This window comes from Gymnoscopelus microlampas, assembly GCF_963454915.1.
Source record: "Gymnoscopelus microlampas genome assembly, chromosome: 17".
Classification (NCBI taxonomy): Eukaryota; Metazoa; Chordata; class Actinopteri; order Myctophiformes; family Myctophidae; genus Gymnoscopelus; species Gymnoscopelus microlampas.
Window position 1 is genome coordinate 38,329,144 of NC_139954.1, and position 27,464 is coordinate 38,356,607.

The 27,464-nt window shown below is 42.8% G+C and overlaps 4 protein-coding genes across 6 annotated transcripts in view; all 4 read left to right on the top strand.

Moving 5' to 3' along the window:
• Window positions 1-4,854, top strand: part of kansl1l (KAT8 regulatory NSL complex subunit 1-like) — a 46,840-nt gene extending 41,986 nt beyond the window's left edge. For 2 of the 3 annotated variants that reach the window (XM_084084409.1, XM_084084411.1), the window contains exons 17-18: window positions 2,137-2,482; window positions 4,303-4,854. In XM_084084409.1, coding sequence (XP_083940535.1) covers window positions 2,137-2,424 — 288 coding nt within the window. In that variant the 3' untranslated portion in view covers window positions 2,425-2,482; window positions 4,303-4,854. Of the gene's footprint in view, window positions 1-2,136; window positions 2,487-4,302 lie in introns of all 3 variants that reach the window. The other variant, XM_084084410.1, reaches the window with a different exon arrangement.
• A 2,997-nt stretch (window positions 4,855-7,851) lies between these two features.
• LOC311064439 (tryptase-like) lies at window positions 7,852-9,996 on the top strand (the record flags this gene model as incomplete). Its single annotated transcript, XM_084084269.1, has 5 exons — window positions 7,852-7,879; window positions 8,751-8,943; window positions 9,285-9,520; window positions 9,708-9,841; window positions 9,931-9,996. Coding segments are annotated over 5 exons (657 nt in total), but the record flags the coding sequence as incomplete, so codon positions are not given.
• A 6,438-nt stretch (window positions 9,997-16,434) lies between these two features.
• LOC311064440 (leukocyte elastase inhibitor-like) lies at window positions 16,435-17,580 on the top strand (the record flags this gene model as incomplete). The annotated part of the gene is made up of 1 exon (XM_084084270.1): window positions 16,435-17,580. The coding sequence occupies one exon, from the start codon at window positions 16,435-16,437 to the stop codon at window positions 17,578-17,580; it is 1,146 nt and encodes a 381-aa protein (XP_083940396.1).
• Window positions 17,581-24,509: 6,929 nt separating this feature from the next.
• On the top strand, window positions 24,510-25,704 carry LOC311064441 (leukocyte elastase inhibitor-like; the record flags this gene model as incomplete). Its single annotated transcript, XM_084084271.1, has 1 exon — window positions 24,510-25,704. Exon 1 carries the CDS (start codon window positions 24,562-24,564, stop codon window positions 25,702-25,704), a length of 1,143 nt encoding a protein of 380 aa, XP_083940397.1. The 5' UTR covers window positions 24,510-24,561.
• Between the last annotated feature and the right edge of the window lie 1,760 nt (window positions 25,705-27,464).

A 27,464-nucleotide genomic window follows, 5' to 3' on the forward strand; every position in this document is an offset into this window, starting at 1 on the left:
CTTCAAAACCCACACAGATGATGCTGTTAAGCTGTGCCGTGGCTGCTGATGCTGGGATCGCGACGCTCCACTTTGCTCTGATTGGGGATGGGAGTGAGTCATCCTGAGGCTTCTTAAAAGCCTCTCAATCAAGTGTCTCCTCTCCCCCAGCGGCCCTGCACAGTGGTTGCGGGTTTGCGTGCGTTGAAGCTGCATGTGACACTATGATACTATAGGGCTTTTTAAATGGAGGTCCAGGAAGAGGAATGCGGTGTGTTATTATCAGACTTTGGTGGATCGTCATCCAATGTGCATGTATCATGTAGTTACAGTAGTATAGGTATGAATCCCAGACGAATTCTGTGTTAACTTGTACATTCAGAGATCGTGTGTGTGTGTGTGTGTGTGTGTGTGTGTGTGTGTGTGTGTGTGTGTGTGTGTGTGTGTGTGTGTGTGTGTGTGTGTGTGTGTGTGTGTGTGTGTGTGAGTGAGAGAGATAAAACAAATATGATACAGTATACTAGTCTATACCCGTCCAGGGATATGCACGCTCACACACATACACACACACACACAGTTCAGGTTTTCTCTTAGTCTACCTGGTCCGTGGTCGCACATGCATGACCCGTTGCCGCGTCGCGGAGCCACAGCGAACACACACACACGGACCGGTCGCTCCCACAGCCATGGGAAGTTGCTGTGTGCGCAGTTTGTCTGTCTGGTAGCTGGCCGTGTGCATTCATCCCATAGCTTGAGGGGCTATAACCATGGCGACGATAGGTCCCATAGCCCAAATTCCGAATCTCCGGTGTTGACATAAAAATGCTAATAACACATGTTAGGGAAGTGGAAAAAAAGGGGGCGCTGTTTGGTCAATGGCCATGTGCAAATTCAGATCAATTGCTCCAGCCACTGAGGAGAACCAGGCAGAACAGAAAGGTTTTGAGGAGATGTTTTGGGGACAGTTTTGTATAATTATTGGAGGATATAGATAAATACTGTGTGTGTGTGTGTGTGTGTGTATATATACATAGGGTCAGGGTTAGGGCCCAACACCCACGCTTGTCGGTTCGTTGTGGTTTAAAAACTGTTGAAAAGTATGCACTCATGATATCAGAGCCTCGCATTTTAAATGAGCAGATTGCTGGGAGAAGCCACAATCTGTGTGTGTGTGTGTGTGGGTGGGTGGGGTATGAGAGAGTTGAGCTCATGGATGAAGTATGACTTAAAGGAAAACAAAGGCCAGATAGCCATGGGCTACTTAGTGGGTAGTTGTACACAATACGCACACACACACACACACACACACACACACACACACACACACACACACACACACACACACACACACACACACACACACACACACACACACACACACACACACACACACACACACACACACACACACACACACACACACACACACACACACAGGTAAAAGTGGGCTAAGTGCCAATGTTGAAAGTCTGAGATGGCTTGTTCTCTTGTCATGATGCATCTGAAACACTGAGATGGAACAAAGTGAGTCTGTGCTTCATGTATAGAATACAGTGTTGTCATGCACTGCTGCCTGGTGTTTGACATCCTCTCCAAGCCCTGGTTGACGTAAACCTCAGCGCTCTGTGATGTTTGCTTATCAGGCTGCCAGCTATGTTTTCCTTCTAGTAAGACAAAGCAAATTTTATGCTATAAAATTAGCTTCTCAAAGTGGGGTTCTCGGCCAAATATACATCGAGTTGGGGGTCCTTGACACAAAAAAGTTTGAGAACCACTAGTATGCTATGTCATTGGTTCTGAAAGTGGGGTCCGGGGTCCCCAGCAAAATGTGTTAATATAGCATCACAATAATTTTTACCTTTTATACCCTGGCTATTCAAAAATAGCAGATATACAAGCTCATAGCGCGGCACCGAGTGCCGCGCTATGAGGTTGTATATCTGCCATTTTTGAAAAATCATGAACATTTGCGCAAACCTTAAAACTCAAATCTTTGCTTCTGGGGGTCCTTGGAACAACATATTTGAGATGGGGGGGGGGAGTTCCGTGGCCAAATACATATCATTTTGGGTGGTCCTTCGCATGAAAACATTTGAGAACCACTGTGCCATGTCCTTGTTCTTCTGATCATGCATATATATTTCTGTGTCCTTGCAGCCTCCTCTCTCTCCCTGGGAGCCGCGCGTGTTTCCTCTGGCTGGAGACGAGGAGAAGGCCCTGTTCTCTGAAGAGGAAGAGGAAGAGGAAGCGGCGGCCCCACAATGCTGCTCAGCCAAACGGCCAAGAACTACACGCCCCACCAGCAGCACCGCAGTGCTGGCCTCCAAATCCCAGTACTCTTCTCCAGCACTATCCACCACCAGCACCACCACGCCGCCTTCTGGTGGACAGAGGAGGAACTGCCCCCCCAACGGTCGCATCGCCTGTAGGTCGTCACCGGGCTGAGTGGAATGTTGGCCCGTTGGAACCAACACACCGCAGGGCTCTGGGTGCTCTGATCGAGGTGTGTAGTACGTGCCACATACTGCGGTTTAAGGGGTGTGTGTGTGTGTGTGTGTGTGTGTGTGTGTGTGTGTGTGTGTGTCTGAGAATAGTGTGTGACGCGTTTATTGTTTGTGCATTAACATTATGTACATTCACCCTTTAAGACCGGGAAAGCATCTGCGTCATTTTAGATTTCAGCTATATTTTAGCTATTCAAAAATAGCAGGTATACAAGCTCATAGCGCGTCACTTTGTGCCGTGCTATGAGCTTGTAGATCTGCTATTTTAAGAAAATCATGAAAATTGGCGCAAATCTTTTGTTATTATTTTAAGCAAACATTTAACTCAAATCTTTGCTTCTGGGGGTCCCTGGAACAAAGTATTTTGAGATGGGAGGGGGGGGGGGTGTATGACTATGAGAACCACTGATAGGGTTTAGCAACACAAGCTTTTCGGAAAACTGGATTTAGAAGACATTTTTAGAATGGCCTCAGGTAAAAATTGTTATGGTTTGTGTTATTGCACATGGATGAACCCTAGTCAACCAATGCCAGGGTTAACTTAATAACTTAACGGTCAAGTAAATGGAGTGCAAAGAAGACTATTAAGTACTACACAAAGTATCTAGGCCAGCGTGTAGATATGAAACCTTGACCTCTGTCCAAACAACATGGTATCTGAATAACATACAGCACATAGCAGATGTGAAGAACAGGTAACCAGCATAGGCTACATCTGCATTGTAAACTAGCATCTATGAAAATAGGCAACAAGAAGTGATAGAAGGACTGATGACTGCTAGGGGGTGAGCTAGAGTCTGAAGAGGTGATTTTACAGACTACGGTGGAAAATGGGGAATGGGGGGGTTAAAGGTATGTGGTGTAAAGTAGCTAAGTACATTTACTCTAGTACTGTACTTAAGTACAATTTTGAGGTACTTTTACTTTACTGGAGTATTTCCAATTGTCTATACTTTTACTTCTACTCCACTAAATCTCTGAGGCAAATATTGTACTTTGCAGATATAAATTATTACATTATGAAACATACATTAACCACTTAAGCCCCATTTTATACCTAGGCTATTTGAAAATAGCCGATCTACAAGCTTTACAAGCCGATCTACAAGCTGCGACGCGTTGTGAGCTTGTAGATCTGCTATTTTCAAACATTTTAGTACTTTTACTTTTGGTAGGGTGTCATAGGGAAGACAGACTTATTGTTTTGGCTGATCTTATTGTGCAGGAAGTGAGATTATTGTGTTTATATGTTTTTGACCCCTTTAGTACTGTTCTTATTTTGGGCATGTCAGGGCAATGAGTAGGTATATAAATTCAAAAATATATAAAAAAAATAAGCAGATTTATAAGCTCACAGACTTGTAGATCAGCAACAGTTTTTGCTATTGATAGTACGGTGAAGTAGAGCTTAACCCTTTAAGACCTGGAACGCATCTGTGTCACTTTAGATGTCTTTGGCTATTCAAAAATAGCAGATATACCCCTTGAAAAAATATTTTTTACATTATTTTTGAAAAACAGTTTTTTTAAACTATCGCCATAGGTCTTAAAGGATTAAGTCAAGTGGTTAACCGCTTGAGCCCTATTTTATACTTTGTAAGTTTAAAAATATCAAATAACCCATCTACAAGCTCACGACACGTGATGCGACGAGTTGTGAGCTTATACAGTACCTGTAGATCTGCTATTTTTGCTATTTTTTGGGGGGTAAATTTAGGAAATGTCATTGCCCCAAAATGGACTATTTTGAATTATTTTTTAAAATCAATTTAACAGTTTTACCCCAACTCATAATATAACATGTGTCTGTCATTCGCAGGAGCTCTCTGCTGTCTACTCCTTGGGAACTACAACCTCCAACATCTTTGGAATAATTATTCCATTGATTTCTCAAGTAATTTGATAAACACCTGCCTATTTCTTCAATTTGTGAAGTATTGTTAAACATGTCCCAATACCCTACTTTATGGTGCTAATGTAAAATACTTTATGGAAACAAATGTAAACCAGCATTAACCAGTTGTAGTCTCAGGTCGATTATAGTAGTCAATTCATTGTTATTTATTTCTATTCAAATTTGTCTCTGAAAGGTCTTGTATATCATATTATATAATATTATATATCAGAACTGTGTATTAGAATATTTATGGTAATTGTATGCGTTTTATATGTCCTTCACAATTTCAGTTTTGTCTCGTTGATGCTGTAATTCTTTTATAGAATGAATTTTTAATGAACAAAAAGGGATTTACTGTCTTTTTGCCTGGCACACTACTTTTGAGTGTAAATGAATCTAACTGTACGTTTGTCCCTTTCTTTTTTTAACTCTGACGTAAAGACAGATTTTGACACGTCGTTTTAATTAAATCACAATAAAATAAAAACCCACATTCAAAACTTGTTTTACGTCTAATGTGGTTGAGCAAGGTTATTGTCTTATAGCTTACTTACTACAGTTGGTATTTTAGTCCAGTCACAGTTCTTTGCAATTATTGAGGGCCAGGCAAGCACAAATAAAATATATTTGACCTACTAGGGGTGAAATTAATCACTTTGAACCTGCGGTCTCTATTTTAGCCATCTTTTTTTTATGGGGCTTAAGTGTATTTTTTTTTTAAAGCCAGTGGTTCTTGAAGTGGGGTACAGGGACCCCCAGGGGTCCTTGATCGGTGTTTCAGGGGGTCCCGAGCTAAACGACTGATAGTTGGGAACCAAATGGAACCTTACTAACTCTCAGTTATGGGGGTCCGTGGTCCTAATACATACCAAGCCGGGGGTCCTCGAAATTAACGTGCTTGAGAAGCACTGTTTTAAGGAGTGCATTTAATGACTACAAAATGTGTTTTAACAACCTGGTGGGAGGTGAGTCCTCTTTGTTAAGGTTAATTCTCTCCGCAAGTAAGCAGAATCCTGAAAGGAGTAGTTCACCCTAAAAATGACTTATTTTCTATTAATTACTCACCCCATGAAGCCTTGAATTAATGGAGATTTTTTATGTTTTTGTCACATTCCTAAGCCAATAATTTGATGACCGGTGGAGACTCAAAGAGTCTCCTACTGAGTCTCCTATTGACTGATGACCCGGTCATCAAATTATATTGGCTGAGGAATGTGACAAAAACATGAATGAATTCAAGGTTTCATGGGGTGTGTAATTGATAGAAAATAAGTAATTTTGTGGGTAAACTACTCCTTTAATGTGGTCTGTGTGTGATGTCTGAGGCCTTGTTGCCGTCATCCCACACATTTAGCTCTCTGCTTTGAGTCAGGAGAGAGCAAGCTGCACACTTTGCTCCCATCTCTGTGTGCTGCTTTCTTTACTTGCAGGAGGCCTCATTGGCTAATGGTGGTCAAGGTCATCCTTTCTCATCTGTATGTGTCTGTGGTGTGTGCGACGCGCTGTGAACTTCTAGATTGACTGTTTTTGGCTTTAGGTTTATGGTAAAAAATGTCCAATAGCTATAAAAATGTGATTTCCTCACAAGTACGCTATAGTAATACGTGTGTGTGTGTGTGTGTGTGTGTGTGTGTGTGTGTGTGTGTGTGTGTGTGTGTGTGTGTGTGTGTGTGTGTGTGTGTGTGTGTGTGTGTGTGTGTGTGTGTGTGTGTGTTTTAGTGAAACACTGACATTGGTTGCTTTATATTTGCTTGAAGACATTACATATGATGTCCAGGGACCCTCTGGGTTCTTTTAGGGGTACACTCAGAGTGTACATATGGAACCAAATGGACCCGTATTTGCAGACTCTGAGTCATGGGGGTCCTGGAAATTAAAAGGTTTGAGAACCACAAAGTAATTCAGTTTGGATGAAGCCTTCCTTGCATCGAGTGCTGCCTGCATCCATCCCTGTTCGGCTCTAGAAAGTGCCACCAGCCTCCACAAAAACTAAGAACAACCGTACGCATGGTATGGTGTCTTGCCGAAAATGACATATTTTCACATTGTGATAATACATTTTATTTGTAGTGTTTGTGTACTTTACATTTGACACAAATCTCAAGGTGCTTTTATCGCATAAAACAATACTAAATACACTAAATACTAAGACGTTTCAAATCACAAGGAAGCATAAGGCCTAAGATGGTAAAAGCAGTATAGCTGTAATGCTTTGTTGAAAACAAAGGTCTTTCTTCAGTCCTCTCCATGAATGAATATGCAGCAGCGTGTTCATTCATGCTCTCCATACGTTTTAAAGAAAGGTTAACAGTTAATCAATAAATCACATTAATAAGTGGTTTCTCAAAGGGTTGTTGAGTTGTGCCAGGCTAGAGACGAGGGCTACAGAGTTCTGGGTGGTGAAGTCAAGGTCATTGGAAGGTGTCCTTTGGTTCAGAAAGGGGGAAAGCCTCCATAAAAGTATAGGATTCCAAGGGACTCTTCAAAAGGTTATACAAGCTTTACTAAAGCAGGGTATTTAATACTATTTAATCGGTAGTAAGGCAAAAGTCAAGTGGCCTTCTTCAGGTCAGCAGGCACGATCTCATGATACTGAGAGACCTTTCAGAACATTCCATTCACGTGTGGTGGCACTGGTTACAATGTTAAAATAGGAGTTTCGCAGAGATAAAAGAATCAAAATATAAAAAGCTTACTTTTAAAATTCACATTGTGACCTTCAGAAATCCATTATACTATAAGGCTACCCATAGTTCACCCTGCAGCACTCACCCCCTCACTCACTGACTCACTCACCCCCTCCCTCACTCACTCACTCACTCACTCACTGACTCGAACCGAACAGACACTATAGCAATGATTACTATCAGAATTTAAAAAAGACAAAAAAACAAAGACTACCTTCCACTACCTTTAAGTCATTAAAGTACACATTAACGTTGGTCTCTCAAACAATGGACTGCAGCTGTGTGCATAAAGGGGTCTGAGAATCAGAAGGTCCCTGGTTTGACCCCCTGCTCCGCTCTGTGTCATATACAGTAGTGTCCACGAGCAAGACACTTAACCCCTAACTGACAAAAGAGAGGGGACCTTATTTTCAAAAAGTGTAAAACATTTGGAATATTTTTTTAACACAAATGGTGTATGGGGGTCTCTGTCACAACATTTTCAGATGGGCTTCTGTGGCCAAATACGTGATAAGGTTTGAGAACAACTGATGTACTGTACACCGTGCAAATCATTGGCATAACTGAATTGCCACTATAGTCTTGAAAAACAGGTGATTCGCGATAACTGCGGTGACACAACATGTTGTGCCCCTATTTTGCGACAATGTAGTCGTTGGCAGAAGGAGTTTCGCTCATGAATGTGTATAAAATGAGGTTTTCACCACCTCGTCGTTACACGGATCAGACAGACACCATGGCTGTCTGCAGCATGCAAGGCTCTGAGCTTGAATTGACTGACAATATGACTACTGCTGAAGAGACAACAGATGGTAAGAGATTTTACTACAACTAGAAATTACAGAAAAATACTACTAAATAATGCTATTAAATAACGCTAAATTTAGCAACCTTTTAGGTTCAAAGATTTTACACCTTGCCTTTCTCACACTCTCTCTCTGTGTGTGTGTGTGTGTGTGTGTGTGTGTGTGTGTGTGTGTGTGTGTGTGTGTGTGTGTGTGTGTGTGTGTGTGTGTGTGTGTGTGTGTGTGTGTGTGTGTGTGTGTGTGTGTGTGTGTGTGTGTCCTCTCCAGTTCGCCCCGCCCAGTTCAAATGGGGCACTCGTTACATCTGGGGGGCTGTTGTTGGACTCCTGACTCTGTCTGCCTTCGTGATCGTCGGCTGGATCATTGGCTGTAAGTTTCATTACAACGTGTTTTATTGCAATGTTTTCTGTGATCCGACATATATTTTGTTCCCAGTACAATAGCATGTCATTTTATGGGTCATCATATTATGATAACCCATAAAATATGTTATTATTATTAGTTTTACAGTATTAGTATAGTGTGGTACATTTAAAGGTGTCACTGTGTAGAGCAGCTTTTCTGTCACTTTTTGATTCATTTAAGGCCCCTATCATAAATTATGATATGCCTGCACTTCCCACAATACCCCTTCTGATGGGGGCGGTGTGTGTGTGTGTGTGTGTGTGTGTGTGTGTGTGTGTGTGTGTGTGTGTGTGTGTGTGTGTGTTAAACGTCACATGTCACACTCCCTCCCTGCTTCCTTCGCTTGGTGTGAAACTATGCCAGAAACGCGCCTGTTTACAAGGCCAGGTGAATTTAGGACAGAATAAGCTTGCTATATTTCACTTTTTAATGTATCTAATATCACAGATCTCTTCTCCAGGCTCTGTTACAGCTGCTCCTGGGCTGGGTCCATCCTTCGACAACGGCACTTCCAGCTTCATAGTTGGAGGTGAGGATGCCAAGGAGGGAAGTTGGCCCTTCGTCGTCAGTGTTCAGGAGAGTGACACAAAGTTTCATTTCTGTGGTGGTTCCCTGATCAACGACAAATGGATCCTCTCTGCAGCTCACTGCTTCATTGGCAAACGGTAAATGAGACAGACTCATGAAGTTATTTATAGCCTAAACTTTGGCAGCGGGGTCCTGACTGTGAGAAAACAAACAAATTCTAAGAGCCGCGGTTCACCAAACTTTTCAGCTCATGTTTTCAGTTTAGATCCAAACTTAACTTACCCTCTGTCACCCCATTTCAAACACAGAGAAAATAGCCTATCTACAAGCTCACAACGTGTCGCAATGTGACACGTTGTTAGCTTGCAGATCTGCTAGTTCCGCTGTTTTTGAACGTTTTTGAAACAAAAAATAAAAAATAAAAACATTTACACAGAAAAACTAATTTCACTGAGATGTTTATATTTCTGTTTTACAGCCCAAAAGATGTGCGCATTGTCTTGGGGAGGCGAGTTCTGACGATTAAGAATGGAATGACCAGAGCTGTTTCTGAAATTGTGACTCATCCAACCGCCGACCTGGCTCTGCTCAAGCTGACAAAACCTGTCAAGTACACCACCAATGTCAGACCTGTGTGTCTGGCAGCCACCGGAAGCGTGTTCATCAACGGCACTCCCAGCTGGGTGCTTGGCTGGGGGAGGATCGGCGAGGGAGGTGAGCATCACATCACATGTCACTTGAAATGGTGAAAACTGTACCCGAGTTTTAATACAACATGCCCAAAATATGGGCACAAGGTTGAAAGTGATTTGTAGGCTACTATAACTGTGTAAGGCAGCCACTGCAGTGAGAGGCTGCAGACTGATAAGATTGTTCTACTGTCTATTGTCTCTATCTACAGTCCCTCTGCCGCACCCTAAGGTTCTGCAGCAAGTCCAGGTTCCAGTTGTCGGCAACTGCAGCGGTAGCTATCCCTCTATCACAGACAGACACATCTGTGCTGGTTTGGCGGAGGGAGGCAAAGACTCATGCCAGGTATAATATACCATTCAGATCCCATTCAAATCTCAGCCATAACTGAGTAGAACTGAACAGTAAAACAATGTTAATTTCTGTCTTATCAGGGCGATTCTGGAGGTCCAATGGTCAGCGAACAAGACAACCAGTGGGTCGAGTCCGGAGTTGTTAACCGTGGTAGAGGCTGTGCTCGTCCCAATTATCCCGGCATCTACGCCAGAGTGGACCGGTTCGAGCGGTGGGTCAAGTCCATCGCCAAATTTGACCTGTGCTTCATCCAGTTCAACTCCACAGTGGCAGGCGCTGAGAGCAGCTCTACCCGCCCCGACCTGCCAGCTGCTGTTGACTCAGTGCCAGAAGGTGGGTTTGGGGTAATACAGTCCTAGACCAGTGGTTCTTAAACCTTTTAAATTCAAGGACCCCCATTACTCTGAGAGCGTTCAAATGGAAGGGTCCATTTCACGCTCTCAGAGTTAGACCTGTCAATTTGGATGCGATTTCAGTCTTTAATGTACTCTGTCTGAATACTGTCTCCCTTCTGTCTCGTCCTCAGAGGCGGCTGACCTTGATCCCCGGTATCTCGAGGACAGTGAGAAGGAGTGAATCGTGGGAGGCGAGCGAATGGTGGGAGTCAAGGTAACGTTTTGGATCTCATTCAATGTGTACACTCTCAGAGTAAGATTAACACTGACGATTTTATTGTGTTACATTCCATTCCAACCTCCCCACACACACACACACACACACACACACACACACACACACACACACACAGTAAGGAAGTGCAGACATGGGGAACGGCAGAGACAGACCCATAATTCTGTGAAACTCCTGACAATGTTCATTCATGTTCAAACATTCATGACTGTTTGTGTTAGTAGACGCAAATATTCAAACAGTTCACTCTGTGTAACTCTTAAAGTGCAGCTTTCATGGTCTCACCATTTTCTTGTAAAAGAAAATTGGACTAATGGTCTAGATGAAATTAGATTAATAAATGCATGCTCTTTGTATTGTTTTTCTGTTTCCAGATCATGGAGGAGACGAGTCAGATCACAAAAGCCCTTCTTGACTACTGCAACTCCAACATGTTCAGCACTCATCTGCTCGCTTTATACACCCGCTCCAAAGACCACACCACACAGGCCTCCAAGACCTTCACTGGCTTCCGCTCAAGAAACCTACAAGGGCCCTCAACAACCTCCCCCCTAACTACTGTATACGTCCTTCTCCACCAGTATGTTAGCTGTTGCAAGCAGTGGTGCAAGAAGTTAACAGATGTTTTACTTACAGTAAGTAAATGTAGCAATACCACAATGTAGACATACTCTGTTAAAAGTTAAAGTCCTGTTTTCAAAATATACTTAAAGTACCAAAAGTTAAAGTATGTGGTGACTCACTTAATAATTCACCATGGTTCTTTAAGGGGATTGGGCGGGGCTTAAGTTTGGGGGAAGAGGTGTGTGTGTGTGTTGTGTTGTAAGTGTGAGTGCAGAGTGTGAAATAAAAGGACACGCCGTGGTGCGTGCCCGAAATCAGAAGTTGCAATACTTTCATTCTTTCAATTCCTGCTGCAAGTACTGATTATTTTGGTAAAATTCTTAGATCGGTAGATTTTTGCTAGTGACACTAGCTAAGTGTGTCTCTGTCTTTGTTACTTTCATTGTAGCCTACATTCAAGATATGATGAAGGATGCTTGCCCGCATAATCTGTTTATTGCTGGACAAGTATTCTATGAAATGTATGGGAAATCCATTTATTCAGTGTCATTTTCAACATGCCATTCATTCATTCATTGATGTTTTTTGTGGTCTAACTCAGCTAAAAAGCATGACAAATAGCTCAGAATAAGTTGATTAGAGTACCCTGTGAATCTGAGTACCCAGCTTAATTCTTAACTACTTAAGCCCTATAAAAAAAATAGCAACAACAAAAGCTCACAAGGTGACAGGCTGTGAGCTTACAGATCTGCTATTTTGGAAATGTCTTGAAATCTTTTGAAATTGTTCACCTATAATGACAACACTAGGTTGAAAGTGGTTAATAATCCAATAGGCATTCAAATGATTATGAATAGGTTATGGAAAGGTTACAGGGCTGACATTTGGGAGACACTGCATGCAAAACCACAGCCTTTCATGATTTGTGGTGTTTACTGACAATAACCCATTTTCAAGTGAAAAATCATGTGATGATTACACTATACACTAAAAATCATGTGATGACACTATAGCAATATACGTTTTTCAGAAAACTGTTAGGGTTTTGAAGACAGGCCATGCCTGTGAGGTCAGAAGTTTTATCTCTGCAATAGGCAGAGCCAACATGTCTTGTCTTGCTTTTTATTTTATTTTATTTTCTTTGCTACTACACACTGTGTAATAAAACTCTCAACCTAATCCTATTATTTGTGGATTGATCAACAACAACAACAAATACAAGTCCTATCCCTGGTAATAAATGATAATAAAAAAACAAAAAAACAAATGTTCATGCCTTTATTTATGTCATCCGTGTCATGGTAGGTATTTATATGTAGCCTACATACTGTACTCATACTAACTTCCCCAGAATGATCTGACATGATGATGAAATAGGCTGCTGAGCAGCAGGCTGAAATGTGTAGAGCTGAAGTGAACAGAATGACTGTTAATCTGAATCAAATTAAAGCTATAGGCCTATATCTTTCTTTTATAAACGCTTGCAACGAAACTTGGAAAACAGTCAATATGTGAAAATAACAAGTGAAAGACAAGAAACCAAGATGGTCCAGGCTCTCATTTAGACGTGATGTGTAACATTATCCTATACTTATTATAATGCAGGTTACAGCAGTTGGTGATACAGTGAAACCAAACGGCCACAAGATGGCAATATTGGACAGATAATGGCCTATGCTATTTACCAGCGTGATCTAGTATGATAGTGACGACACTAGCATAGACTCCCATTGTAAAAACAGGCCCCCAGACAGAGTTGCTGGGAAACATTGAAGCCGCCATACCAGTGGCCAAAGCTGGAACTGCAGGCGGGGCAAAATACATGCACGATCAAAAAAAGCGCGCAGCCGGGGTTTGCTTTGTGAACGCGCACACAAGGCACTGACTTTATTGTCTTTCGAACTTGATTGATTGATGTACTTTATTTAGTAAGACATGAGAACAACAGTACATGGAAGTACAAATTCACAATACGAGGTCTACTAAACTGGAAGACTCATAAAAGCACTGAGCTTGTTTCAAATGAGTTCCCCACGCACACAAATCATGATGAACTAGAACCAGAACCTGTCCTCAGGTTGTAGCAGCTAAAGAAACAGCCTAGGGTCTTAGAGATCACGTGCTGCATGTTTGTAACATATTGATTTGAGGACATTAAAAGCGGGAAAGCATCTGTGTCATTTTATATTTTAACCACTTTAACCAATATTTTATACTTTGGCTATTCTTTGATAAACACATCCGTGTTTTTGACCAATAAGCACTTGAGACATCTGACGTTTTTTTGGGGCTAAACAAAGGCATCACGTGACTTTGATCCCCTTCCCCTATTCTCTCATACTGGGACATGAGGTATGTGTAGGCAGAATAATTCAAAAATAGCAGATATACAAGCTCACTTCGTGCCGCGCTATGAGCTTGTAGATCTGCTATTTTTGAAAAATCGTGAAAATGTGTGTTAATCTTTGAATATAAATATATATTTTAAGCGAACATTTTTAACTGAAATCTTTGCTTCTGGGGGTGCCTAGAACAAAATATTTTGAGATGGGGGTCGGCGGTCAAGGTCAAATACATATGATTTTGGGGGTCCCTGACACCACTGATATAGCAACATACGTTTTTTTTTCAGAAAACTGTTTTAGAAGACATTTGTTCCTCAGGTCTAAATGGGTTAAAATGATAACATTATGTATCTACCCTTAAAAAATCAAACAAAAAAGGACTAACCCAAGAACAAACGTTACTTTTTAGGCCAACCAAGAAGTTAGTTCCACTGCCTCCAGGACTGGGCCGTGCCTGAACCCAGCCAGGCACAGTTCTTTGATGTCAGCTGGAGCTGTTATTTGTTTCCATTCAAACTACCAGGGTGATGATTCACATAACACACACTGACTGGGTTGGATGGATCAGTGGTTCTCAAACCTTTTCATGTCCCCAAATGAATATGTATTTTAAAGGAGACCCCATCTGAAAATATTTGGTGTCATGGACCCCCATACAAGATTTGTGTTGTTAAAATGTTTCAAAAAATATATTTTTTAAAATCTGTAGAGATTTGGACCGCCATTTTCCTATAACCTTTTTCAACATTAAAAAAGGATTTTTTTAAATAAAACAAACGTAAATAAGATAAAGTAGTAAAAAAAATACAAAAAATACTACCTGTATATCATTGTTTTATTTCGTTAACTGTTGGCACTGCTGTGCAATGCAGTTAATTTGGCTGTGAAAAGCCAAACATTCTATGAGCCCACAGAGGAAATCCTGATTTCATTGTCAGCGGAGCTGCTTCAGTTTTTCTCTCTTAATTCCAATGGCGACTACTTTGTTTAAGTTGTTTATTGGGTGTTATTTACACATTTTATGTTGGTTATTAAGTGTGCCTGCCATGCCAATGGCAAAACGATTTCTTGCCGTTGTGCGTTACCACGGGGAAGTAATACGCAAGAAACAACGTAAAAAAAACAGAAAACATCACCTCCCTTTGGAGACGCATTTCTCTGGCATACTGTTACATAGAAACATGATTTAAATGTGAAACAGCACACAAGAACAGGGACTTTATCGTGGTTCAAACAGTATTCGAATACGTCACACAGTTTCAATCACAATCACAGTTCACAGTTTGGTGGTTTTAAGCCAACTTTCGGATCTAGAGTGCGTCACTCGAACAAGCAGAGGGGAGCCGGAACCCCAAATCAGCCTGGAAATATTCCAAACAAATCGTCCTCACGATAAAAATATTCACCTTACACGCATGTGTAAGGTGAATGTGGGGAGGTGTTAATGAACCACAGTGTTCAGTGAACACGTTGGCTGAGGTCCTGGATGAGTGGATTTACCTCCCTCCCCTGCTCTGTGGGCCACCAGACACTACAGACACGCCTAATAGTATGCACTCTCTCTGCTGCGAATGCCTACATGGTTAGAAACCTCACACTTCGTCCCTCAGACAGGGAAATCCAATCACAATCCTACACGTGTGCTCCCGACCCACCCACCCAAACACACGCACACGCACGTGGGCACATGTACACGCACACGCACACGCACACGCACACACACACACACACACACACACACACACACACACACACACACACACACACACACACACACACACACACAGCTGTACTAAAATGGAGTGGCCTGGCAGGGGCGATCTATTTCCCCCCTGGTCCCTATGGTGAGAAAGCAGGTGTCTTTATCCTCTTGGTGTTTTAACCTGGATCAGTCAGGTTAGTACAGACAGATCCAGCACTGATACAGGGCTCTGTGCTCATCTCAAAGCAGTAAGATGATAAGGTTGGTGATAACATTTACCTTTACCACAGTGTCTGAGGTGTGACAGGTAGACGTACTATAACCGTACCCACTTCTCTGCTAAAAAAAAGACCTCCTGTACTGCTGTAAACCACCTCTTGGAGTGAAGTGGCAGTATTGCATTCTCAGCATTTCAATTTAACTAGTGCACTGGCCGTTCTGCAGCAGGGCCATTCAGAGCCTGTGCCCGTTAAGAATACAGTATGTGTCCATTAGGAATGGACAGATTATTTGGCACCCTGAATTGCTGCTAATAACATTGTCAAGATCCACAGTATGGCTGCTTGCAGCATTGAGAACCGAACCGCTCATCTGATCGACATCTGCTCTTTCTGGGGTCCTCAGCAATACACTAGTGTGTACAGTGAATGCTGGAATTATTAGATTGATATTAAAACCCCTTCATTAGTTATTGTAATAACAAACTCGAACCAGAAAACCTGGTCTGATATAGTGCCACCATGAGGCCAATTTGACAGACACACATACAGGGGGACAGGGGTGAAAACATCTCGCCTTCCGGCCTGTCGAAAGATAATGTATCACTTATATCGCCTCTTGTTGGACGTGTATGTACATTGTTTACATCCACTAGAATATGCACAATTGCAGCAATTTTCTGATCCTTTGCAACCACCAGTGATTGTTACGTGATACATACAGCCAAAGGTCTAGGATCAGTAGATGTTTCATCTGTGCAGCCTTTGGTTGAGAAACTTACCATCGGGCAATGTCTTTGATGATGTCAAATGTATCAACATTTCTTTTTTGCTATGGGTTCCCAGATTGGGGCAGGACTGACACAAAACTCCGTATTTGAGCATGGCTGACATCATAGTGATGATGCAAGTGTAAACAGCAGCTTAAAACCGGAACACACCGCATTATTGAGAACAGTAGCAGCCAATTTCACTGCCTGTCCAACGGAGCCTTAAAGTAGAAGTTGAAACTGGATGAAATATCCAGTTAAACCCCTAAATCAAACAGGTTAGGTTTTTTATGTTTCAATAATTTGACTTTGTGTGAGTTATAACATTTGGACATTGGTTAAGACACTGATCACAATGCCACCAACCCCCCTGGCAGCGGCCATCAACACTTTTTCCCTGACTCTGTTCAAACAGCTGTCAAAAGATAACAACACTGGCAATGTGTTCTACTCTCCTCTCAGCATCTCCTCTGCTCTGGCCATGGTGCTGCTGGGGGCCCGTGGCAACACAGCCACACAGATGTCAGAGGTCTTGCACTTTAAGGTTGATGTCCACATGGAGTTTTCTAAGCTTATGAGTGACCTGAACATGTCGGGGAAGTCCTACGCCCTCAGCCTGGCCAACCGCCTGTATGGAGAGCAGTCCTACCAGTTTGTTGAGGAGTTCTTAAGTGCCACCAGAAAATACTATGATGCACAGCTGGAGCCTGTGGACTTCATTGACAACTTAGAAGGAGCCAGGCTGAACATGAACAGCTGGGTGGAGAAACAGACACAAGATAAAATCAAGGACTTGCTTGCCCCGGGCGTGTTGGATAAAAATACCAGACTGGTGTTGGTCAATGCCATCTACTTTAAAGCCAAGTGGGACAAGTTGTTCCATGAGGACAGAACCAGGGATGAACAGTTCAGACTCAGCAAGACTGAAAGCAAGCCGGTGAAGATGATGTACCAGGAGGCTACGTTCCCTCATGCCTTCATTCCTAAGGTCAAATGTGATGTCCTGGAGCTGCCCTACATGGGGAAAGACCTTAGCATGCTTGTTTTTCTGCCCGTTAAGATGAAGGACAATACAACAGGCCTGGAGAAGCTAGAAAAGAAGCTAACCTATGAAACGTTTATGGACTGGACCAATCCAAGCATGATGAATCAGATGAAGGTGTTGCTTGGCCTGCCTCGTTTCAAGATGGAGGAGACATATGACATGAACAACACCTTGATCAAGATGGGCATGGTGGACGCCTTTGACTTTGAACTGAGTGACTTCTCCGGCATGTCTCCAGCCAACAACCCGGTGCTTAAGAAGGTGGTGCACAAGGCCTTTGTGGAAGTGAACGAGGAGGGCACTGAGGCAGCTGCCGCCACTGCTGCCATTATGGAGTTTAAGTGTCTCCCTACTCCTCCTATTCCTTTCGTTTTTGACCATCCCTTCCTCTTCTTCATCCGACACAACCCCACCATGAGCATCCTCTTTGCAGGCCGATACTGCTCCCCTCCTTGAGTTGGGGTCCTGGGTACCTGGACCACAGATAGTTTACTGTTTTGCATGCTCACTCAAAATGTTCCTGCTACAAACACTGACATTTGTAGCATTGTCACGCCCCCTATGGTGTAAGTGAATTTGCTCTTTGCTCTGCATTGTTTAGAGGCCCCTCAATTTGGGACCCAAATTTGGGGTGTACATTTTTAAACTTTATTTCATTCTCAGCATTTCAATTAAACTAGTGCACTGGCCATTCTGCAGCAGGGCCATGCAGAGCCTGTGCCTGTTAAGAATACAGTATGTGTCCATTAAGAATGGACAGATTATTTGGCACCCTGAATTGCAGCTAATAGGATTGTCAAGAACCACTGTATGGGTGCATGCAGCATTGAGAACCAAACCGCTCATCTGATCGACATCTGCACTTTCTTGGGTCCTCAGCAATACACCCACCTAGTGTGTACAGTGAATGCTGGAATTAATAGATTGATATTAAAACCCCATTCATTAGTGATTATAATAACCACTCTAACCAGAAAACTTGGCCTGATATAGTGCCACCATGAGGCCAATTTGACAGACACACATACAGGGGGAACAGGGGTGAAAACATCTTCGCCTTCTTTTTCGATGTATCCACTCGAATATGCGCAATTGCAGCAATTCTCTGTTCCTTTGCCACCACCAGTGATTGTTACGTCATACATACAGCCACAGGTCTAGGATCAGTGTTTCGTCTGTGCAGCCCTTGGTTGAGAAACTGACCATCAGTCAATGTCTTTGATTCAGCGCCCATACCCTAGGTGGGGTTGGCGAAAGGGCCTTTCTGTGTGGTCCCTGAGGGTAGGTACCCTCACAAAAACATGCAGTAATCCTGGTCTCTATACTGCCTCCCCCTGGTCAGCCGGGGCGCCTGATGAAGGGGAAAGGAACTGGTTGGAATAACGTGTTCCTTCCACGCGTTACGTCCTACCGGGGAAACTCCCCCTGTCAGGTGTCAAGAAGGTCAGTTGGCTCTTGTGCATTGAAGGAGGCATGAGCTCGGCCCTGGGCTCCCTAGGCTGGTGGGGGGAGTGTAGTGCCCAGGATCACTTAGAAAATTGGCACCAGGTTAAAAAAACGGGTTAAAAAGTCATCATCAACGGAAATTGCATTGTTTTACACACGTGGTATCAAAAACCTATTGAAGTATGGATACTTTTGACCACCTTAGGGCTAGTCTGATGTCATAGAACCCCTTATTTGGGCAAGACTAATCTCTCAAGACAGATTCAGAGCTCTCTGTCTTTGTTACTTTCATTGTAGCCTACATTCAAGATATGATGAAGGATGCTTTCCCGTATAATAATCTGTTTATTGCTGGACAAGTACTCTATGACATTTATGGGAAATCCATTTATTCAGTGTCATTTTCAACATGCCCATTCATTCATTGATGTTTTTTGTGGTCTAACCTAGCTAAAAAGTATGACAAATAGCTCAGAATAAGTTGATTAGAGTACCCTGTGAATATGAGTACCCAGCTTAATTCTTAACTACTTAAGCCCTATAAAAAAGCTTTAAAAAAATAGCAACAACAAAAGCTCACAAGGTGACAGGCTGTGAGCTTACAGATCTGCTATTTTGGAAATGTCTTGAAATCTTTTGAAATTGTTCACCTATAATGACATTAACACCAGGTTGAAAGTGGTTAATAATCCAATATGCATTCAAATGATTATGAATAGGTTATGGAAAGGTTACAGGGCTGACATTTGGGAGACACTGCATGCAAAATCACAGCCTTTCATGTTTTGTGGTGTTTACTGACAATAACCCATTTTCAAGTGAAAAATCATGTGATGATTACACTATACACTAAAAATCATGTGATGACACTATAGCAATATACGTTTTTCAGAAATCTGTTAGGGTTTTGAAGACAGGCCATGCCTGTGAGGTCAGAAGTTTGACCTCTGCAATAAGCATAGCCAACATGTCTTGTCTTGCTTTTTCTTTTCTTTTTTTTCTTTGCTACTACACACTGTGTAATAAAACTCCCAACCTAATCCTATTATTTTTGGATTGATCACCAACAACAACAAAAACAACAAGTCCTATCCCTGGTAATAAATGATAATAAAGAAAACAAAAACAAATGTTCATGCCTTTATTTATGTCATCCGTGTCATGGTACAGTGTATTTATATGTAGCCTACATACTGTACTACTCATACTAACTTCCCCAGAATGAGCCCTTCATGCCAGTCTGACATGATGATGCAATAGGCTGCTGAGCAGCAGGGTGGAATGTGTAGAGCTGAAGTGAACAGAATGACTGTTAATCTGAATCAAACTAAAGCTATATAGGCCTATATCTTTCTTTTATAAACGCTTGCAACGAAACTTGGAAAACAGTCAATATGTGAAAATAACAAGTGGAAGACAAGAAACCAAGATGGCTCTCATTTAGACGTGTAACATTATCATATAATCATTATAGACCAATTATTTGTTTACTAACATTGAGCCTGGACGCACAGGTGATTGTTTCACGCAATCAATTCCCAACCTGTTTCGGGGTGCACTGGTTTCAGCACACCCCAACCCCCTCTTGTGTGTGTTGGCTAGTGAGACGCGTCCTAACGAGACCTGATATAATGGGTTTCGTTGCGCGCATACTGGCTGCACGCAGCCAGTATGACGTCGTCTGTTAAGGGGTCTATAGACAGGTTTCCTGTTAGTAAACATGAGAGGAATATGACCGCGCAGCTGCGGGGGGAAGCCTATGGGTGCGTTTGGAAATTACGCACCGGAGCACACTCGCCTATTAGTTTGTATTGGCCAGTGCGCTCACTGCCGCTCAGGGCTGTATTTTCGAACGCGCCTACCCCCAGGCATGCGCAGATTGCGCATTCTGCTCTGTGATGACGTCGCTCGGAAACCCGTCTATAAGGCAGGTTACAGCAGTTGGTGATACAGTGAAACCAAACGGCCACAAGATGGCAATATTGGACAGATAATGGCCTATGCTATGGTTTTACCAGCGTGATCTAGTATGATAGTGACGACACTAGCATAGACTCCCATTGTAAGAACAGGCCTCCAGAGTTGCTGGGAAACATTGAAGCCGCCATACCAGTGGCCAAAGCTGGAGCTGCAGGCGGGGCAAAATACATGCACGATCAAAAAAAGCGCGCAGCCGGGGTTTGCTTTGTGAACGCGCACGCAAGACACTGACTTTATTGTCTCTCGAACCAGAACCTGTCGTCAGGTTGTAACAGCTAAAGAAACAGCCTAGGGTTTTAGAGATCACGTGCTGCATGTTTGTAACATATTGATTTGAGGACATTAAAAGCGGGAAAGCATCTGTGTCATTTTATATTTTGACCACTTGTCCACTTTAATCAATATTTTATACTTTGGCTATTCTTTGATAAACACATCCGTGTTTTTGACCAATAAGCACATGGGACAGCTTGACGTTTTTTTTGGGCTAAACAAAGGCATCACGTAGCCTACGTGACTTTGATCCCCTTAACCCCTATTCTCTCATACTGGGACCGTGGGACATGAGGTATGTGTAGGCAAAATAATTCAAAAATAGCATTAGGCTCACTTTGTGCCACGCTATAAGCTTGTAGATCTGCTATTTTTGAAAAATCGTGAAAATGTGTGTTAATCTTTGAATATAAATATATATTTTTAAGCGAACATTTTTAACTGAAATCTTTGCTTCTGGGGGTGCCTGGAACAAAATATTTTGAAATGGGGGTTGGCGGTCAAATCATAGACTGTATAAAAAGAATGGACAGCGTTACGCCCCTAGACTAGTCTACAGACCGTAAATGAAGCCGATTGTTCAGCAATTTCAAATCCGCCATCTTTCAATATCGCATCATATCCTGCAGAATGACACCAGACCATTATTGGTTGGGTAGCTTCTCAATCAAGAGCGGGGGCGGGGAATGAATGCTATTGGTTATGTAGCTTGTCAATCAAATCATCCCGCCCCTCCTAGAGCATAACCTAGGCCTACTTTATTGTCATTTTTAAAATAAATGGGACCTTAGTTTACCAAAACGCATATCATGATGATTGAAAGGAGACTTTAAACTAGCGACTGGAAGCGTATAGTATTTATGACACATTTTATTAAGGTAAGAAAATCGTCTAGAAAAATAGTCTAAAGTTTGTCAAAAACCCATCCGCTTTCTTTCTGACACCAGCAGGGGTAAAAGAGCGAAACTACAGGCCATTCATATGAACTGTCTCTTCCGTATTGGAGTCAATGTAAAAATCTCAAGCTGGCCCCTTGGGTCAAATACATATCATTTTGGGGGTCCTTGACATGAAAAAGTTTGAGCACCACTGATATAGCAAAAACATTTTTTTCAGAAAACTGTTTTAGAAGACATTTGTTCCTCAGGTCTAAATGGGTTAAAATGATAACATTATGTATCTACCCTTAAAAAACAAACAAAAAAGGACTAACCCAAGGAACAAACGTTACTTTTTAGGCCAATGACCAAGAAGTTAGTTCCACTGCCTCCAGGACTGGGCCGAGCCTGAACCCAGCCAGGCACAGTTCGTTGACGTCAGCTGGAGCTGTTATTTGTTTCCATTCAAACTACCAGGGTGATGATTCACATAACACACACTGACTGGGTTGGATGGATCAGTGGTTCTCAAACCTTTTCATGTCCCCAAATTAATATGTATTTTAAAGGAGACCCCATCTAAAAATATTTGGTGTCATGGACCCCCATACAAGATTTGTGTTGTTAAAATGTTTCAAAATATATATATTTTAAAATCTTTAGAGATTTGGACCGCCATTTTCCTATAACCTTTTCAACATTAACACTGCTGTGCAATGCAGTTAATTTGGCTGTGAAAAGCCAAACATTCTATGAGCCCACAGAGGCAATCCTGATTTCATTGTCAACGGAGCTGCTTCAGTTTTTCTCACTTAATTCCAATGGCGACTACTTTGTTTAAGTTGTTTATTGGGTGTTATTTACACATTTTATGTTGGTTATTAAGTGTGCCTGCCATGCCAATGGCAAAACGATTTCTTGCCGTTGTGCGTTACCACGGGGAAGTAATACGCAAGAAAAAACGTGAAAAAATGGGCCCAAACAGAAAACATCACCTCACTTTGGAGACGCATTTCTCTGGCATACTGTTACATAGAAACATGATTTAAACGTGAAACAGCACACAAGAACAGGGACTTTATCGTGGTTCAAACGGTATTCGAATACGTCACACGGTTTCAATCCCAATCACAGTTCACAGTTTGGGTGTTTTAAGCCAACTTTCGGATCTAGAGTGCGTCACTCGAACAAGCAGAGGGGAGCCGGACCCTGAAATTAGCCCGGAAATATTCCAAACAAATCGTCCTCACGGTGATGTGCTCATGTGTAAGGTGAATGTGGGAAGGTGTTAATGAACCACAGTGTTCGGTGAACACGTTGGCTGAGGTCCTGGATGAATGGATTTACCTCCCTCCCCTGCTCTGTGGGCCACCAGACACTACAGACACGCCTAATAGTATGCACTCTCTCTGCTGCGAATGCCTACATGGTTAGAAACCTCACACTTCGTCCCTCAGACAGGGAAATCCAATCACAATCCTACACGCGTGCTCCCGACCCACCCACCCAAACACACGCACATGCACGTGGGCACATGTACACACACACGCACATCCACACACACACACACACACACACACACACACACACACACACACACACACACACACACACACACACACACACACACACACACACACACACACACACACACACACACAGCTGTACTAAAATGGAGTGGCCTGGCAGGGGCGATCTATTTCTCCCCTGGTCCCTATGGTGAGACAGCAGGTGTCTTTATCCTCTTGGTGTTTAACCTGGATCAGTCAGGTTAGTGTCTGAGGTGTAACAGGTAGACATACTATAACCGTACGTACCCATTTCTTCTCTGCAAAAAAAAGACTTCCTGTACTGCTGTAAACCACCTCTTGGAGTGAAGTGGCAGTATTTCATTCTCAGCATTTCAATTGAACTAGTACACTGGCCGGTATGTGTCCATTAGGAATGGACAGATTGCTTGGCACCCTGAATTGCTGCTAATAACATTGTCAAGAACCACAGTATGGCTGCTTGCAGCATTGAGAACCGAACCGCTCACCTAGTGTGTACAGTGAATGCTGGAATTATTAGATTGATATTAAAACCCCTTCATTAGTTATTGTAATAACAAACCCGAACCAGAAAACCTGGTCTGATATAGTGCCACCATGAGGCCAATTTGACAGACACACATACAGGGGGACAGGGGTGAAAACATCTCCGCCTTCCTGCCTGTCGGAAGATAATGTATCACTTATATCGCCTCTTATTGGACGTGTATGTACATTGTTTACATCCACTTAAATATGCACAATTGCAGCAATTTTCTGTTCCTTTGCAACCACCAGTGATTGTTACGTGATACATACAGCCAAAGGTCTAGGATCAGTAGATGTTTCATCTGTGCAGCCTTTGGTTGAGAAACGTACCATCGGGCAATGTCTTTGATGATGTCAAATGTATCAACAACAGAAATTGCATTGTTTTACACACGTGGTATCAAAGAAAGTATTGAGAAAAGGTATCCTGTTTATTTCTTTTTTGCTATGGGTTCCCAGATTGGGGCAGGACTGACACAAAACTCCGTATTTGAGCATGGCTGACATCATAGTGATGATGCGAGTGTCAACAGCAGCTTAAAACCGGAACACACCATATTATTGAGAACAGTAGCAACTAATTTCACTGCCTGTCCAACGGAGCCTTAAAGTAGAAGTTGAAACTGGATGAACTATCCAGTTAAACCCCTAAATCAAACAGGTTACAGTCAACTGGTTTTAAGTGTTTTTTTTAAAGATTAAGTTAAACATTTTTTTATGTTTTAATAGTTTGACTTTGTGTGAGTTATAACATTTGGACATTGGTTAAGACACTGATCACAATGCCACCAACCCCCCTGGCAGCGGCCATCAACACTTTTTCCCTGTCTCTGTTCAAACAGCTGTCAAAAGATAACAACACTGGCAATGTGTTCTACTCTCCTCTCAGCATCTCCTCTGCTCTGGCCATGGTGCTGCTGGGGGCCCGTGGCAAAACAGCCACACAGATGTCAAAGGTCTTGCACTTTAAGGATGACGTCCACATGGAGTTTTCTAAGCTTATGAGTGACCTGAACATGTCGGGGAAGTCCTACGCCCTCAGCCTGGCCAACCGCCTGTATGGAGAGCAGTCCTACCAGTTTGTTGAGGAGTTCTTAAGTGCCACCAGAAAATACTATGATGCACAGCTGGAGCCTGTGGACTTCATTGACAACGCAGAAGGAGCCAGACTGAACATGAACAGATGGGTGGAGAAACAGACACAAGATAAAATCAAGGACTTGCTTGCCCCGGGCGTGTTGGTCAAAGATACCAGACTGGTGTTGGTCAATGCCATCTACTTTAAAGCCAAGTGGGACAAGTTGTTCCATGAGGACAGAACCAGGGATGAACAGTTCAGACTCAGCAAGACTGAAAGCAAGCCGGTGAAGATGATGTACCAGGAGGCTACGTTCCCTCATGCCTTCATTCCTAAGGTCAAATGTGATGTCCTGGAGCTGCCCTACATGGGGAAAGACCTTAGCATGCTTGTTTTTCTGCCCGTTAAGATGGAGGACAATACGACAGGCCTGGAGAAGCTAGAAAAGAAGCTAACCTATGAAAAGTTTATGGACTGGACCAATCCAAGCATGATGAATCAGATGGAGGTTGAGCTTGGCCTGCCTCGTTTCAAGATGGAGGAGACATATGACATGAAAGACATCTTGATCAAGATGGGCATGGTGGACGCTTTTCACATCAAACGGAGTGACTTCTCCGGCATGTCTCCAGCCAACAACCTGGTGCTTAAGAAGGTGGTGCACAAGGCCTTTGTGGAAGTGAACGAGGAGGGAACTGAGGCAACTGCCGCCACTGCTGCCATTATGGACTTGTTGTCTGACTTTGGCCTTATTCGTTTCGTTGCTGACCACCCCTTCCTCTTCTTCATCCGACACAACCCCACCATGAGCATCCTCTTTGCAGGCCGATACTGCTCCCCTCCTTGAGTCGGGTCCTGGGTACCTGGACCACAGATAGTTTACTGTTTTGCATGCTCACTCAAAATGTTCCCGCTACAAACACTTACATTTGTAGCATTGTCACGCCCCCTATGGTGTAAGTGAATTTGCTCTTTGCTCTGCATTGTTTAGAGGCCCCTCAATTTGGGACCCAAATTTGGGGTGTACATTTTTAAACTTTATTTCATTCTCAGCATTTCAATTAAACTAGTGCACTGGCCATTCTGCAGCAGGGCCATTCAGAGCCTGTGCCTGTTAAGAATACAGTATGTGTCCATTAGGAATGGACAGATTGCTTGGCACCCTGAATTGCTGCTAATAGGATTGTCAAGAACCACTGTATGGGTGCATGCAGCATTGACAACGGAACCGCTCATCTGATCGACATCTGCACTTTCTTGGGTCCTCAGCAATACACCCACCTAGTGTGTACAGTGAATGCTGTACACACTTTTTCGATGTGTATGTAAATTGTTTATATCCACTCGAATATGTGCTATTGCTGCAATTCTCTGTTCCTTTGCCACCACCAGTGATTGTTACGTCATACATATAGCCACAGGTCTAGGATCAGTGTTTCATCTGTGCAACCCTTGGTTGAGAAACTGGCCATCAGTCAATGTCTTTGATTCAGCTCCCATACCCTAGGTGGGGTTGGCGAAAGGGCCTTTCTGTGTGGACTTTCTGTGTGGTCTCCGAGGGTAGGTACCCTCTCAAAAACATGCAGTAATCCTGGTCTCTATACTGCCTCCCCCTGGTCAGCCGGGGCGCCTGATGAAGGGGAAAGGAATTGGTTGGAATAACGTGTTCCTTCCACGCGTTACGTCCTACCGGGGAAACTCCCCCTGTCAGGTGACAAGGTCAGTTGGCTCTCATACATTGAAGGAGGCATGAGCTCGGCCGTGGGCTCCCTAGGCTGGTGGGGGGAGTGTAGTGCCCAGGATCACTTAGAAAATTGGCACCGGGTGAAAAAAGGGTTAAAAAGTCATGGGATAAAAAAAAAAAAAAAGTCTTTGATTCTGTTAAAGGTATCAACGGAAATTGCATTGTGTTACACACGTGGTATCAAAAAACTATTGAAGTATGGATACTTTTGACCACCCTAGGGCTAGTCTGATGTCATAGAACCCCTTATTTGGGCAAGACTAATCTCTAAAGACAGATTCAGAGCTCCGTAGCGGAATCTGTCAGGAGCTCCTTTTGACAACATCCTGTTATCCACTATTGGGAGGTCTGTTTAATATATGGCCAATATCTTCCAAATTGTCCTCTATTGTGATGCCATTATTAAGTGGTGCATCATTACATTTCACAGAAATAAATGTACCCATGAGTACCCATTCTCATGAGTACCCATGAAAAAAGTCCTATTCATGTCACCTCCTTATGACTCCATAATAAATCAAACCTACACTTTGGCTTTTTGGAAGAGGACGCAAGTCCCAGGAAGTGCCACAGAATCTCATCAGGAGGTTTTAAAGCATCTTCTGTGTATACAGTACTGTTGCGTTGACCAGTTATTGATGGATATGTGTTGATACTTCCACACAACAGACATGGCTATGGACAAGCCTTGCTTCTATTTCAGTTTCCCAGTTTGACATCAGAATAAAATGTCAAGACCATTAATGAAGGCACGCACCAACATCTCGTTCTGTGTCTCTCTCCGTTCCTGAGATAAGACTGATGTAGCATTAACAGTGACCATGATTGTGCCATTTATCTAGGGCAGACTGGAGATCATTTCT